The 16,603-nt window shown below is 33.1% G+C and overlaps 1 protein-coding gene and 2 long non-coding RNA genes across 5 annotated transcripts; 1 reads left to right on the plus strand and 2 right to left on the minus strand.

Annotated features, from left to right (window-relative positions):
- Positions 1-205: 205 nt before the first annotated feature.
- On the minus strand, positions 206-9,001 carry LOC100802276 (serine/threonine-protein phosphatase 6 regulatory subunit 3-B). Of its 2 annotated transcripts, none has more exons than XM_006594915.4 (19): positions 8,794-9,001; positions 7,823-7,926; positions 7,529-7,615; positions 7,359-7,434; positions 7,195-7,269; positions 7,048-7,101; positions 6,759-6,818; positions 6,553-6,669; positions 6,042-6,136; positions 5,756-5,964; positions 4,825-4,922; positions 3,958-4,061; positions 3,651-3,816; positions 3,303-3,425; positions 3,002-3,084; positions 2,495-2,636; positions 2,356-2,385; positions 2,155-2,225; positions 206-1,282 (listed from the first exon to the last, which is right to left on the minus strand). In XM_006594915.4, the coding sequence occupies exons 1-19, from the start codon at positions 8,830-8,832 to the stop codon at positions 463-465; spliced, it is 2,553 nt and encodes an 850-aa protein (XP_006594978.1). In that variant the 5' UTR covers positions 8,833-9,001; the 3' UTR covers positions 206-462. The 2 variants fall into 2 exon arrangements, with proteins under 2 accessions (XP_006594978.1, XP_003543458.1); XM_003543410.5 differs by having other exon boundaries at positions 206-1,285; positions 8,794-9,000.
- A 2,160-nt stretch (positions 9,002-11,161) lies between these two features.
- LOC112998751 (uncharacterized) lies at positions 11,162-14,453 on the plus strand. Of its 2 annotated transcripts, XR_005888022.1 has the most exons (4): positions 11,162-11,907; positions 12,178-12,530; positions 12,620-12,740; positions 12,820-14,453. It is a non-coding gene; the product is annotated as an uncharacterized lncRNA (long non-coding RNA). The 2 variants fall into 2 exon arrangements; XR_003263808.2 differs by having other exon boundaries at positions 11,162-12,530.
- LOC102659915 (uncharacterized) lies at positions 13,033-16,067 on the minus strand. The gene is made up of 5 exons (XR_001384287.2): positions 15,251-16,067; positions 14,086-15,172; positions 13,910-14,002; positions 13,605-13,748; positions 13,033-13,408 (listed from the first exon to the last, which is right to left on the minus strand). It is a non-coding gene; the product is annotated as an uncharacterized lncRNA (long non-coding RNA).
- Between the last annotated feature and the right edge of the window lie 536 nt (positions 16,068-16,603).

Consider the following 16,603-nt stretch of genomic DNA (forward strand, 5'->3'; position numbering starts at 1 on the left):
AAAAAAAATTATATATAACAAAAACATGCTGGTGAAACCAAGGTGTTTGCAGAGTCAGCAAAATTCACTAAGTCGAAAATATAAAATTTACAGACAATTAAGACACTGACAAAGAATTCACTACACCACAGTTCAGTTACGATACACAGATTAAGCAGAGCGTCCTCGTAACGAATTTAAAAATCCCTGATAGCAAGGTATCATCAAAATTAAAAGCAGACTAAATTCCATAAATGTGGGAAAACCCATAAATCACTTACAGGAAGGGGCAAAACTTAGAATTAAAAACAAGCTTAATCTCTAATACGCAAATGTCTAATAAGCGTGAACAACAGAAAGAAGGCATAATTGAAACAAAAATATACTGTACATTAATGTGCTGCAGTCGCTCCTGCGAACCAAGAATAGGGTCCACTGGTGTTGGTCTAACTTTTGATACAAACAAGCAAGAGTTACTATCCGTCACTCTAGAACAGCAACCTCCTGGTCAACCCTCCAGTAATTTGCATCATTGAATTCCTTTATTCCAGGACCACCCTCGTCAGTACTTTCCTTTTCTGGCACTTTAGAGACCATGTTTCTTTTCAATGGTCCTGCCTCCCCAACTATCCCTTCTTTCAGAGCCTGTTCCATAGCCTTCTCAGTACCTTCTAATTCTACACCTACAAATTCAACATCTTCTTCAAAGAGTGATGGTACTGCTACTGCTCTTTGATTCAAATCAACACCCCCATCAATCGAATCTTTAGTTGGCGACCTGTTTGAAGGAACAGATTCCCCATTCGAAGGAGGACTAGGATTAGGGCTACCTATTTGAGGTTTGGTAGTAGAAAGGTTGCTACCAGAAGAATCATCATGATCTATAAATGGATTCTTGCTTGACCCGGCATCTTGCATGTCTGAAGGTTCACCCCATCCCACCCAGTCAGGCAAAGGCCTGTCCCCAAACAACTCTTCATTGTCCGATGCCTCAAACCTGAAGAATCCCATATCATGTGAAGCGCTTGCCTTTTTGCTTTCAAAGTTCAAGGTGTCTCCATTCATGGAATCACTACCAGTTATCCCATTTAAGTTTGTGCTTGAGCTAGATGTACCATTCAGATTATTTTTGCTTTCATCCAATTCTTCATCCTCTCCAACCACTACCTCATCATCACTACTGTTGCCACCATTTGCAGCACCATTCAAGTTTATCGCATCCATCATCTCCGATGATGTTCCCCCAGTTGCACCACCAATTCTGTCATCTTGGAATGCAAACCAGTTGGAGTTTGTAAACAGACTACTGCAAAAGACAAAAAAAAATCTTATTTGACATTATAGTGATTAATTAAATACAGAAACCCTGATGGACTTCCATAAAATTCCAATATCATCCAGACAACAGAAATAGGAGGACAAATGAAGCTTTTTGAATATTTTCTACTTTTCTATATTCAACAAGAAAGCAAAAACATAGATGTCCAATGGGGACGTTAATCACTTAGGTCCCTGTGCTATCTCTACTTCTATCACACTATTTGTGTATATAATGGAAGATTTGAATAAGGAGGCATAGTGACAGTGCAACACCATGAGGCAGAAAACTGAAATCAAAACCAAAATATCTTCGGGGTTAAAGAAATGAAAACTCATTCTATTTTTAAATCAATAACAGCAGTCCCAACAGTCCGGGGGGAGGGGAAGGATGAGGATCTAGTGAAAATGAAGAAATCCCCTTATAAGCAATTCACAAAGTAAAGAAGGCTGATAGAGTATGCTGTTTCTTAAATATCTAGTGCATATCTTATTCTTCTGTAGTTGCTTTTGAAGGATATTTCTCTTCCTAATCTGCAACTAGATCCTACAAAACCTGCAGTACTCCATTGTCATCTTGAGAAGTACCTAAAAGAGTCAAGGAAAGAATGGATACCACGTGGTGGAAGATGAAACATACAGGAGTACAGGATAACCTGGAAAGATATATGTCGATCATAGAATACTAGTAGTTATATCACTTATTTTATTTGTCAAATACACAGATTATCTCATTATCTCTGCATACACTCTAACACACAAAACTTTGATTTAAAAATAAGTCATGCTGTTTGATTAACCCACATGACAGATTCATCCAAACAAAATTACCAGCCATGTAACAATAAATAGACTCACCTCCCTTGATCGTCACTGAGTCTGAGGGATGATATGACTACTTGAGCAGAGTCATCATCAAAGTAGACATCCTGCAGATCATACAACAGACAAAGTTGCTATTAGTTAAGAAAGTAAAATATTACTAGATATTTTGGTTGATGGACAAGACATAAATCACATTAAATTACAACAGTTACCAAGAGTAAACAAAACTACTACCTCATCATCTCGATCAAGGTTGCCACGTTCCTGCAACCAAGACAATCAAAACATATAAAGGGAAAGGACTTAAAAATACACAAACAGAAATGAGCAAGTATGCATGCACAGAGAGGAAGAGGAGCCAACAACTACAAACCTCCTCATTATCCTCATTCCCATAAATTTTATATCTAAAAGCCTGGCTCAAATTATTTGCTAGAGCTGCAACATCATAGTCCCTGTCATGAAGGTCATCATCATCACTATCCCTCATCCTATCTTGTAAAGCAGTCGGACGTCTGTACACAAGAAAAGGAAAAATAAACAGATAAATCAAAATGGGAAAGAGCCCCCAACATAACAAAGTAAACATATAACAGAAACATAAAAGACACAATTGGGTGTAATTGTAGTGTTATGATTTACTATTTTGATTTTTGACTATTGAAGAGAAGCCATTTAGGTATACTAATGAGTATGCTCCAAGCCCTTATTAATCAAGATAACATCACTTGTGGTCAGAAGACTGCCACGTAACGTGGTCTTGTCACCTTGCAATCATATTACCACAACCAAATCAACCCCACTAACAGACTTTATGTTGGGAAGAATCTATCCTCCCAATAAAACTCTTGCAAGTATTTAGATTCAGTTAACAGCTTACCCACAAGCCCAACGGTGAACATTCTCAACTACATTACGCTCCTGAAGAACTAAAGCTTGCCATTCATTCCACTCACTATTTTCCTGCAGATGTTAAACACACAAGGTTGAAGTATTCAGAGAAAAGTTTCTTATCTCAACAGTCAACGCAACTTCAACATGTAAGTTCAGCTTCATTATCTCAAGATAACAATTTAAGGCATAATTCACAGATCTTCATAAATTTATATAAACGGTAAAAATTACTGTAAAAACCATGAACCTCTTCTGATGCTAGAAATATTATGATATACACAGCAAACCTGAAGACATGTCAGTATGAGGTTTCGATTATGTGCCAGGTGAACAAGTTTGTTAACAATTCGAGTAATATGCCCAATGTTTCCTGCCCGTGGTGCCTGTTTTCCAGCAGCAGTTACTGTTGGCTGCAAGATAAAACAATTTAATAAAGCAATTCTAATAGACTTGATAGCAGTGTAGAGATTATCTAATATTCACTTCATATAGGTCCTATCACTACGTTTATGTATGTTTTTTCCCCTTCTAATTCAATAAAACATTGAAGAAAAAACATGATGACTTGATCATACCGATATACAGTTGTGACCAAGACAAAACATCCAATATATCAGTTTAAAGCATCCATTTACCAGATTTATGTCAGAAGAGAGAATAGAACGTTTGTCTGCTTGGAGAAATCTTCCAATTAAATCACACTCTCGAAGAAGATGTTCAACAATGGCATCAGTTTTGCTCTCCAAACAAGATAATATGATACTTTCTACATGATGGTGTAAGGAGTTATTATATGGATACCTGTATTAGCAGAGCATACTCAGACTAGTTTTAAAAAAAGTTAGCATTAAAGATAAGCAATAATGCTATATCCACACAGATAAAAAAAAATGTTAAGGTTTTGCTGAACATCTACATAAAAGAAAATTAATAGTTGCTTACTCAAAGAAGAGGTCAATGACTCGTTGAATGGTTCCTGAATTGACCATTTCATTTTCTGCCACTTCATTTCCAGTTTTCAGAAGGACAGCAATGAACTCAACAATCTGAAATAAATTGCAGACAGGTCAGAAAAATAAAAGATAATCAAAGTTCGCATTAGCAATACCTTGCATAAGAATAGAACAATTGCATAAAATAGTTTCAAAATAGACAGCAAAGATATTTTTGGAACAAGAATTCAACCTCTACTAGCCAGACTGCAACCTAGTTTAGGACATAACTAAGGGGGTGTTTGGTTTGGCTGTTTTCTGTTTTCATTTTCACTAGAAATAGAAAATGGTGATGGAAATGCGTTTGGTTGGATTTTTGAAAACATTTTCAGTGAAAATATTTTCTCAAACGAACCAAAAACTGAAAACAATAAAATCTCGTTTTCAACCTCATTTTGGGTCAAATGAAAACGCGGTGGCAAGGAATGTAATTTTAAGCAAATCTAAAAATGCATTTCCTTTTGAAAATGCATTTTCAATGTTTTTATTTCTTAAAAGCAGAAAACCAGAAGTCAAACCAAACATGTTTTCAAAATTCTAAATCTTTTGAAAATGAAAACAGTTTTCAGAAAATGAAAACAAGAAATAAAAACAGAAAATGAAAATGCAAACATTCATTGTCAAACACCTTAAAGTATCCAACTTTTTTTTTCAAGTTACATTGTCAATCATTCATTACTTGCTGATTATATATAACAAATTTGCAAACATTTATGATAATATCAACAGCCAACAAAATGTTTAACAATTCACCCTAGGTATGGGTACCATAGCAACTCCCCTAGAATTGGTGGGGAGGATGGCCATAACAACTAACCTTTAAACGATGCTTCCCGAGTGGAGGTCTCAATTCTCCATATGTTGTAGGTAATACTTTTTCATCAGATGATACATTCAAAAGCATATGCAATTCACCTGCAGACAAGAAAAAAAATCTTAAGGATGATGTGATATGGATACTTCAACAAAATTTGACAGATTTGTATCTACCAAACAAAACATAGTCACAACATTCTTTAAACCTTCAATTGTGAAACATTCATAATCATATGACACATAACTACCAACCATCACAACCTAAAAAACCTTGAAAGAACTGAAGTGCACACCATCTTAACCAATAGTACTTTGATATTTATTGATGACTACAAAGAATTGGGAAGAGAAAGAGATGCAGGAAAAAATATAGTGGAAGCAATAACATAAATAAAGTCTAATATTTACATGTCCATAAAAATGAAATTAAAGCACAAGCACATTACAACCAGTTTTATTTATTGGTAGACCTCCAGCAATTTTATTTCTAGTAGTCATCCCTTTTAAATAGGCAAACTCCGGATTACCCTAATATTATTAACAAAAACATAACTCACAATTGAACTTTATTTACCAGGACAGAGAAAAGTTAAATGGTAATGTCTCAAACCTCTAAAATCCAAAGCATTATGGCAATGATATAAAACCACAGTATACTAAATACATTTTACCCTTTCTCAAGGGCTCTTTTCACCTCTGTACACCTACTGTAAACATGGGACTTGGAATCACCTACTTGGTATTTTTTTTACAAATTTTATTATAATTAAATCAAAATAGTCATACAACTAACTTCAAAAATAAAAAACATTTAATCTTTTCAAATAATTGTATTGTATTTCACAACATTCAGAATAACAATATAACTCAATCGAAAACCATGATGATGACAAGAATAACATTGAGCTAAAAACACATGAATTTGGACTTACTTAGTTTAGGTAGCATAGCACCAATAGTGTCTGGGTTTACAGGAATTGGTGGCTCATACATGTGTTGACTTCGAAATGAATGAAAAAGGGGAGATGATATAGCAGATCTTTTGGGATCCAATAAAGAAACACACACTGAAATTGAGTTCACAAGGCTAGACTTCGATTGTGAATCTTCCAGTGCATAATTCAAAATTTTGGCAACAAAACTGCATATATAAAATATACATAACAATTATTTCAGAGTTACATATTAGAGAAGAACACAAAAACATAGAATACAGACCTTGGGCTTGAAAGTTTAATTGCTAGAGAAGATGAGGGATTTCGAGTTATTGTGCACAATGTTTCAGCCGCGTTGGCATGAACTTCAGGAGGACTCTGGTTTAAATAGGGGAGAAAAAGTTGTCAGATGATTTGCAACAAAATGCAAGGTGATAAAGAGCCTATAAATTTAAACATAAAAGTGTCAGATAATAAGCAACAAAAAGTTGTCAGATAATTTGCAACAAAATGCAAGGTGATAATTTGCAACTAAATGGAGCTTTTTAATCAATTACATCTTTTATGTCCCAGAAAACAAATTTTGGGGGGCAAACACAACACCACTAGCAATCATTAGCATGGCCAATGTCAAGCTTGTAGAATAGAAAATTTCCAACTCAAAGAATGTAGCTACATTCAATCTCATTTAACATGTCTGTCTGGAAGGCATGAAGCTAAGTGCATAAGCATCACTTAGCAAACAGGAAAATGCAGGCTAAAGGAACATAAACCTGAATAGATGCTTCACTTACAGATGGACTCAATTTATCAACAATCATCTCAAGCAGGTTGCTCTCAGCCAACCATTGCATCACATCTATAAAATTGTGATACATGTGGTCATCAGCGCCTACCAATCGAACCAAAACCTGTCAAAGAACTTATCTCAGAATCCATTTTGATACATCAGCAAGATCTCAGAATTGTCATAATAACTACTGAAATGGTAAAAGTTTACCTCCATAATGGATGTAATTCCTATCAAATCAACCAGTTGGCGAAAAACATTTTGATGGGCCTGCAGAAATTATGCTGAATCATGAATGAAGGATTTCACAAAGAGACTATGCAACATGCACACCAATCATTGTAAAGACTAAAAACTGTTTAATATAAAGGTTTGGTTCCATGAATAAAAGGGAATAAGGGATTAAAAGTAAATCAAGCTTTGTTCTCCAATATATTGTAAATATCAGATTGAATAAGCAATCTACTACTCTACTAGAAAAGCCAATTGTTTTACTTACTTGAACATAATTCATAAGTGGCACTGTCTTTCGAATCATTAGGCAAACAACAACCTGTAAAATGGCATAGAAACCAGCATCAAGCAAGTCAGATAGGCCACATTGACAAAAAGGTCATGCAAACTAAATTTCCAATTTTATATATACCTTGCTAAAGTAGCCAGCCAACAAGGTACTATGTGAGCGATTAGGCTCCAAAAAAGAGAATAATAAGTTCATCAGCTGAAATTAAAAGAATGCAAAGGGGAAATCAATAAAGGTGTACAACTTGAAGCTAAAAAAAAGGTTCACAAACAGGATGCAGTATAAACCTCTTCATCATCAACCAAGGTCTTCAAAATGACATCAATTTCACATGTAAAAATCTCGCAGGCAATGAATGGAAACCTTAATTACAGACAAACAATCAGATGGTTACAAGAAAGTTGAAAAATAATAAAAAAAGTTCATTTGGAGCAAATTTTAAGTAACAGCTGCATACTTGAAGGCCCGTTTATTTTCAGCATCTTCTGGTGGTTCTTCAATAATGTACCGTAACAATTGCTCAACCTGGACTTGATCTCTCAAACTAAAAGGGGAAAAAAGTAGCAAATTGTCAATTATCTTTTTGTTGAATAGTTATATAATTGTATATCCAGCCTGTGCTTGTATTTAATTTACTCAAAATTATCACCAAAAATAGAAATTGGACAATACAAAAATAAAAAACACATAAAACTCTGAGATTTGTTAGGAGAATGAAAACTGAATTGCTTCAAATTAAACAGACACACACAAGTTGATAAGACGACTGTTTAAGGCCTTGCATTCTTGGATCACTTCCTCTTCGTCCAGAAGCTCTTCCAAAGTGAAATTCTCCTTGTCTAATATTGCCTCCACCTGCATAACACCATCGACATATAAAAGCACTTCATACCAACTATTACAAAGGACCACGGAGAGGAAGCAAGAAAATAAGCTACGCAAGCTTTAAGCTACTTGAGACTTTGGTTACCAATTCAGTTGTCCTCTTAAAACTTCCAGCCATCAATTACAGGGCATTCAATCATAAAATTCCACTGTAAGCATGCATCCTTATATATAATTGTAAAAAGAAACACTGTAGTCTTGAAAGTAAAGCAACTTGTCACAAACTGATAGTAACTTTGAATGCAAATCTATCGAGAAAAGTAAGGAAAATTTTCCAGATGAATCCTGTGCTCTCTTCTTCACAAATTCCCACTAAATTGAGTTTGCTTTAACTAAAGCTCAACTCAACTGTTTTTCAATGATTAGCAAGCACGTATTAACATCCTAATTCCTAACCTTCAAATTCAAAATACCCGTAGCTGAAAAGGCAATACAAAGAGGTAATTATAGGGGAAAAATATATTAACTAACTTGCTAAAACACATCAACTGTCTCTAATTGAGATCCTCCTAACAAAGTGAACCGCTAAAGTAGATTCAATAAAAACAAACAGCAGATTGAAAAAATAAAAATAAGCAACAGGTTCGCTTATGAGTTACTGTATATAAGAGCGGAAACTCGGAACAGAGAAGGTCGATCCAGGAAACGGAATTAATCAGTAACATGGTTAGTTAGAAATGAATTAATTAATCAATTGGTAATTAAAAAGGGAAAGCAACGGTAAATAAATGGCATTCGAATGAAACTAAGTGATGCTTGAATTATGGAGGGAGAGAGAGAAGAATTGAAGCTTGGTTTAAATGCAGCAGAATTGGCGCGATGGAAGTGAAAACTCACGGGGGAGGAAGCAGAAAGGGATGCGAGCTTCCAAAACATGAAGGTGGCCGGATCTAGGTCTAAACCCTAATGTTGTGGAGGAGAGATCGAAAAGCAACCACGCCGTGAAGATCGATACGAGAAAGCAAAGAGAGAGAAAGAGAATGCCCCAAAATAATCGCTAGCGCTAAAGTACAAACCATAGAACTACGGAATTGCCACCCACACACACCACCTATCCCACGCTTCATAATGCTTACTAATTTTTTATTATTATTTTAATTTTTAAACTTATACAATATAGTATTGGACATGGCTTTTTCTTTTTTGTTACATAGTATTTGACATGCCTAGGTATATGAAATATGAATGAATATACTACATACATGGATGTACATCTCATGATGTTACATGCCATGGCCATATATATCTCGTCACTGTCACATTCTCGCTTCTCCGTCAACTCATACATTTGAATTTCAATTGTAAAATATGGGATCAGCGTTATGTCTCCGTGCATTCAATCGTGGATATTAAGACTACCATTCAAATTAGGAGCTACATTAGATTACAATTTTAAAAATTATTTTGTCATAAAAAGAACTATGCATATTTTAAAAAAATTTATAAGAATATAATGATTTTTTAGATTTTTTAAAAGACTTTTATAATTAAAATTTTATAATTCATATATCAATCAATTTACATAATATGAATTCATAAGATTTAAAAAGACATCATGAATTTTTAAGATTTTAAAAAATTTCATAAATTTTAAAAAAATATTTAAAATTATTAATACATATTCATAAATTTTATTCACCGATTTAAATAAAATTTATATTATATAAAAAATTTAAAACATATTATGTAACAAATCAATCCCCTTGACATATTTATAGGTATAATAAATTTATTCTCGTTCAATTACCAATTATATTAATTGTATAAAAATTACATATCATAATGTGTTACTAATATGAATACTTAATATGAATACTTGTAAGTAATAACGATTTCATCAAACAAAAATTATGTCTAAATTTTAAATCTTATTTATATATTTATTCATTTATGTATGAATCAACTTCTCATGATCATTAAAATTATATATTTTTCATATTCATGTATATTTACATTCATTTATACTTATAAGCATTAAAATATTCTTCAAATTCAAAGAATTGAGAAATCTCTCATATCATATGTTGAGGACATATTAATCATTGATCAAAAGAATAAAGAAAAAATATCAATGTTTATTAAAAAAAAATCCAATAAAATCTTAAAAGTTTAAATGAGATTGTTTAATGTGATTTTTCTCATAAAAAATCTTTTAAAATTTTATCGTAAGAAAAAATTTATCAAAATTTATACTTTTAAATAATAGAAAACTTTTTTAAAGTTTTTAAAAAATTTAATTGAATACCAATAAACTTTATTAAATTTTTAAAAAATTATAATAATCTTAATTAAATATCACATAATTTATTTCTATTATTTAAAAATCTTAATTAAATATCTTAAATTTTTTAATAAAAATATCTTTTAAAATCCTAAATAAATTCATCCCGTTAAAATACACTGTTCTTCATATATATACTGTCTTAAATTATTGTGGAGAAATTGAAAACATATCTACCCTTAAACTTAAATATCGAAAGTTATCGTATATCTTTCACCCTTTCATTTTAAGGGCGACTATATGCTCAAAATCTGCGACCTTTTTGTTTAATTATTTTAATTAATGAAGTCAATGTGTATAGTATTGTTTGGTTGAGAATTAATTAGTTAAATATGTAAGCAAATAATTAATGAATTAATGTATTAAACAAAATAAATATTACCAAACTCAATTGGTTTGTTAGTCCAGAAAGTAACTTACACTATATTCGATATTCGACAAGTTATTTCACTAAACTTTTAATTTTTTTTACTAATTAAAAAGTAAGTTTTATGATTTGATAAGTAAATTTTTTTAAGTATTTTTTAGAATGCTAACTTCTAATTTTTTTATATTTTATTTTTTTATCCTTAAAATAACATCTCATTTTATATTTTTCAATTACTTAATTTTATTTAATATTTATAATTTAATAAGATAATTTAAAAACTTTTAGCTATCATTTAATTTTTAACTTTCCATTAATTTTTCAACTAATTTTATGATTAAATATAATCTTAGTTGATTGAATAAGATATTGTAAATTCTTTCATAATATATTTGATTCCTATAAAAAAACAAAAAAAAAACTCAATTAATTGGATTTGAATATGATATGTGAGTTGTTGAAAAGTCATATCCTTATCTTCTATTCTTATATGTAAAAAAAATTTTAAAATATTCAATCAGTAATATTAATGTGTTTAATAATGAAAATGGCCAAGATGCATAAAAGGAATTTATATTTCAGCTAGCCTTAGACTAGATTCTATGGATATAAACAAGAAGAATTCTAGTGTGGGAAAGGAAAGATCTTTCTCACAATACGAAAGTTGAATTTCAACCGTCGGATCTGAGTAGTTTTATATCAATGATCAATATGTTCTTTTTTTTTTTTCCGTCTTTTCAGACATAACATTTGTTTTCTCTCTCTCACTTCTTCTTCTTCTCCCTTCTTTTCCGCCGCAGACCACCTCACTACCACGGCCACACCGCACCTCACTCCATCTCTGCCTTAGCCACCACAGCCACACTTTCCTCCCCAAAACCAAACCCCACAAAGTTAACCCCTTTCCCTCTGTCTCGAACCAGAAACCTTTCCCTAACCCTTGCACGCGTTGCGACGCTCAACAGTTAAAACCGATCAATCGTTCCCAGAAATAAAAAATAATGAAACCAAGGAAGAGTTTAACGATGAGAACTCAATCACTGTTTTGGTGTTGATTTGTTTTTTAGGTTGATTGTTGGTTTATTTATGTGATTGGGGTTATGCGCCTCCTCCCTCACCACCTCCGTCGCACCTCTGCCGCAAGAAAATGGATTTGTGCGTGAGTGAGAGATTAGATGGGACCAAAAGGAGTAAAAAAAAAAGAAGAAGAAGAACGAGAAGAGGGATTTCGTTATACGATTTTTTCCTCTTCTACATTTTTCTTCTTTAATTGTTTGGTTGTGGGGTTGCAAATGTAAACGAGGTGAGTTTTTGTTCATGGTGGATCTAGTTTTATGTTGTTGTTTGTGATGGAGGGATTGCTGTTACGGTTAAAAAGATGGTGATTCCATTATTATTGTTAAAGGGTTTTGGGGGTGACTGCGATGGTGGTTGGGAAAGAAGTTTATTTTCCACCATAGAATTCGTCAAGTTTGAAAGATGTTCACTTTCCCTCCATAGTAGCTTCAATTGAAAACATGCTATTTGATCAGACTCTATTTAGTTATATTTTTTAATATATCTTTGTGCTTAGGAAAGTGTGGGGCCTGTAACAACAGCTGCTATCCATGCTGTGATAAGTGTCCCTGGGCTCCATTGTTTCCACCCGGCCCAAAGGGAACTGCAGACTTTCAAGTTGTAAGAGACATTTTCGGAGGCCCAAAAAATACTTACTCCTTAATTGCAAAGGTGAAGGAAAAACAATTTCGACCTGAAGTTGTATATTATGTGAAAAGGGAGCAATCCAGAGGGAGATGCTATAAGTGAATTGGAAATGTTAAAACTTGAAATAAAGAACTTTAAGAGTTCTCCTCATCCTAAAAGACAGAAAGTTGATGAGTAAACAGGACTAAGTTTCAACCCCCATACACTGTGAATAGAGGGGAGGTATGTATTTAGATTTACACTTCTTTCCTAATGTATGCATGCTTGTCAATTAACGAGGAGTTTTGTCTTTTTTTTTTCTTATGTTGCAGAATGTGGTTTACAAAGTAATAGAACTAGCTAAAAATTGGGGTCGGACTGTATGTTCAGGAGTAGGTGGCCTATCAACAGTAGTTTTTTGGCAATCCATGGAATGATATTCTTAAATGTGAGGTATAAAACAATTTTCTCGTTGACCTTCTCATTTTATTAATTTTATGTATGTATTGTTAATGAAAATTTTGCATCTCAGTTTTACATGCAGGTATGTCATTTTGTCTATAATGGAAACTTATATCTCCTTTGATTATGATGCACAACACAAAAATGACAACTGAATGTTTCAGTGCAGTCTGAAAAATTGTGTTTCACTGGCTAAATGCACAATTGTTCCTCCAAAAGCAGCTTTTTCGGGTTCAGCCACTGAAACATTTAATTAATTAGAAGAGTATTTGCAAACGCCAAATAAGAAATGGGAGAGTTATGTTTACTCAAAGAAATAGGTTTCCACCGGCACACAGTTAGATTAATTATTTGAAAAACATGACAAAGAAATAAGGAGAACGGATTTCCCTAGCCAATACCTCTAGAGGGAGTAAAATCTTCCAAAGCCTTGGCATTCCATAAAACTTTCATGGACCCAAATATTCTCTGGAATGCCCACATCATGCAAGGTATCACGGACTAAATCCTCATAAGCTTTCTCAAAGTCAATTTTGATCGTCATCCATCCTTTCCTCTCCTTCTTGCTTCTCATAGAGTAGAAAATCTCTCAAGTCACAATAATATTGTCACCACTTTGACGACCAAACATATAAGCATAACAGGTCCCTCCTCCTCACCTAATGCAGGTGAACATATATTCTGACTTAGATACAAAAGAATCCACATGACCAATTGTGTTTATGATGGACCATGTACATGATGAGAATCAAATAGAAATCATCGCGGTAATTAATGGAGAATTTGGACAGATCATATTCAACCCTCAATAAAAATATAATGAATGAAATGAGACAAGAGAATGAGAGGACACACCTCAAGATGTGGGGCATCATTTTCCTTGCACATCACCCATGGCATTCCTGTACCCAACCCAACAGCCATACTTGCAGTTGAAGCCCAGTTTACGTATGCACGGCCAGCAGCTCCTCTACTCTCTGGTCCGTACTCATTCTCAATCTATAAAACACGAGAGGTAGAGGAAAAACAAATAAAGATCGAGACTTTCTCTTCTAGTAGTGATTCCATTGGTATGAAAGCCCGTGAATTCCAGATCATCTTCTTGTTCCTTTTTTTTAGTATTTCTTCAATTATGCCATACAATGAAAGGAATTGCATACCTAAGAGAGATTGATTGGACCACCATGAGATTGAAACAACTTCTCGTTCTTCATCATCTGGAAAATTTTATGCGTGAAACCTTGCATCGCCGCCTAAGAATGAAAACCGACAATGTCAGATTATTCCAGACTTGAGTCAATAGAAGAGACCATGTCAATGGAATTGTAAGTCCAACCTTGAAAGACCCATTATCCATTCTGAAGCTTATGCAGGAATGTACTTCAACCATACAGGAATTCCTCCACATGTTATCGTATTGTTTTGGTGCTAAATTATGAGACAAAACATTTATTATGTCATATTTTATATCGATAACATGTTATCCTATACAAAAAAAAAAATCAGTCAATATGTAATTAATAAATTTAGCTGCTTTTGTACTACATGGTATTCTATAAAAAAAAATTCCAACATGTCCCTTTAACCAAATTCAAACAAAGAAATTTCCTTCATTTACCATATTAAGAAGGTGCTAAATTATGAGACAATGCATTTATTATGAAAGTGCTAAATTATGCATTTACGGGTGGAGTACTAGTAACATAGCATTTTTTATAAAACACTGGCAAATGAACAGAAAGAAGTTTGAAAAAAACTTTATTCGCAAGATTGTAAGGAACAACGTTATAGTGAACAACTACAAACAAAATTGTAGAGGACAAGGTAGAATAATATGGTTTCTATTCATTCGCAAGATTCTTAACTTTATTCTCCTGTTCTTACAGGCATAGATCAACAAGGACAATTCAACTCTATCTTTATCTTTCTGAGCAATCTTCTCCTGCAACCACAATCTGCTATCCAAGCCACTCCTGGTCCTGAACATGAACACAGCATACCCAGAAGCATGGTTGAAAAACCAGTTATGAACATCCCAAAGCAATCCATCAATGAAAATCGTATGGTTGCCCCTAAAATTCCACGGCAGCCTCTTCACACGAATCACATAACGCAACTAACTACCCAAATATCATTATCATCTAAACAATTAACCGTAAGTTTACAAATTGAAGAAAACCTTGTGCACAAGGATAACATTTTATCATTTAATGCTTTTCCCGTTCATTTGTCTTGAAATAAATGCAGATTGTCATGTCCTGTAATAGTCTTGCATTTTACATGATATATCTTGCAAATTCAAACTCAGTTTCATGGCCACCATAATTATTAATACGGCATGTTTTAAGGTGTGAAGGGATGCATTTAGGAACATATAATGGATATTGCCACTCTCTCCTATCAGCGTCAGGACGGGATTCAACCTGTTAACAATATATATGACGTAAAATTAGTCAACATAAGAAATGAATCATTCTTGAAGGTATTAAGCTCGAGCAAACCTGATTAATGGCAAGATTTTGAAGTTTTGGACAATGCTTGATCACTTTCAACACCTCTAGCCAGTCATTAGTATGTTCCAAATAGCCGAATTCATTGCTGGTTAAATTGTAAAATTCGGGAATCAATTCTTCAATGATTTCGACTTCGTTGAAATCCGTATGTAAGAGGTACATCCCAACAACAAAATATCATAAATTCTCATCTTCATTCAAAATAGAAAGAAAGAACAAGCAAAACAAGTAGTCAGTACCAGTTCTATGCTCAGGAACTGAATATTGTAAACAACTTCCAATGGAATTATATTTTTATCCATAGAAACTGACTAATTTGGACAAATTTTTAACTTTGCTTCAATTTCATGGCTAAGAATGTATATATTAGTGACTTCCAGGTCCTCAAGATTAAGACACCCAGAAAGAAGCTCAGCGAGAAGTCTATATTCTGTGAAAGTAACATGACACAAACACAGGAATTTAAGCAAAGGAATATTAACAGGGGAAAAAGCTTTCAAACGTGAGTGCATCAATTTAAACACCACGAGAGTTTTGCAGCTAAGTACGACAGAGGGTAAGTTTATATAAGGTAGAGAGAGATCAAGGTGTTCAAGTCTGTGTTGCACAGCAGTGATAATGGTATCCAATTGGTAGAAAGTTGTAGGATTACAGGTTGCAATATGATAACATTATTTAATGTAACATCTAAGGCGGATTCTTTGGAGAGATTGATGGAGATCATGCACGCTTTTGGAGAGAACGCAGGTTGCAACAGCATCTACGGTTGGAAGAAAAGACCTCGTTAGATAAGGTGTTGATCCTCGTTACATGCCACGAATACAGTGGATTTTATAAGTGCCGTCCAACCCAAATCAAAATAATGGAAGAAAAATTTTCTTAACTTTTATTTTTTTTGTTTTTTTTCCTAATCTTAAGATCAAACAATGATAGATATTTTTTCTCGGTAGGGAGAAACCTAATTCAAGAAAAAGGAAAGATTTTTTTTTTATATATCTTTTAAGATTAAATGTCTGATATTATTCAAATGGAAAATCAAGATATTTTTTTATCTAATAGTAAGAAATCAGATTAAATTAAAAAGGAAAATCTTTTTTACCTAATCTTAAGAAATAAAATTCAGAATAAGGAAAATCTTTTTAACGTTTTGCTATCTAATCATAATAAATCAAATTCAAAACAATAGAAATCTTTTTTATACTTTTATTTTTATTTATTTCCAAATCAAAATGATTTTTCATTTTTGAATTTAAATGTTGGTCTATTCCTAAATCAAGTTCAAAATTATTTGAGGAAGATGTCTATTTTCATTTAAACTCAAACTTAGCCGAAAAAATTAAT

The sequence above is a fragment of the Glycine max genome, chromosome 13 (assembly GCF_000004515.6).
Source record: "Glycine max cultivar Williams 82 chromosome 13, Glycine_max_v4.0, whole genome shotgun sequence".
Taxonomy (NCBI): Eukaryota; Viridiplantae; Streptophyta; class Magnoliopsida; order Fabales; family Fabaceae; genus Glycine; species Glycine max.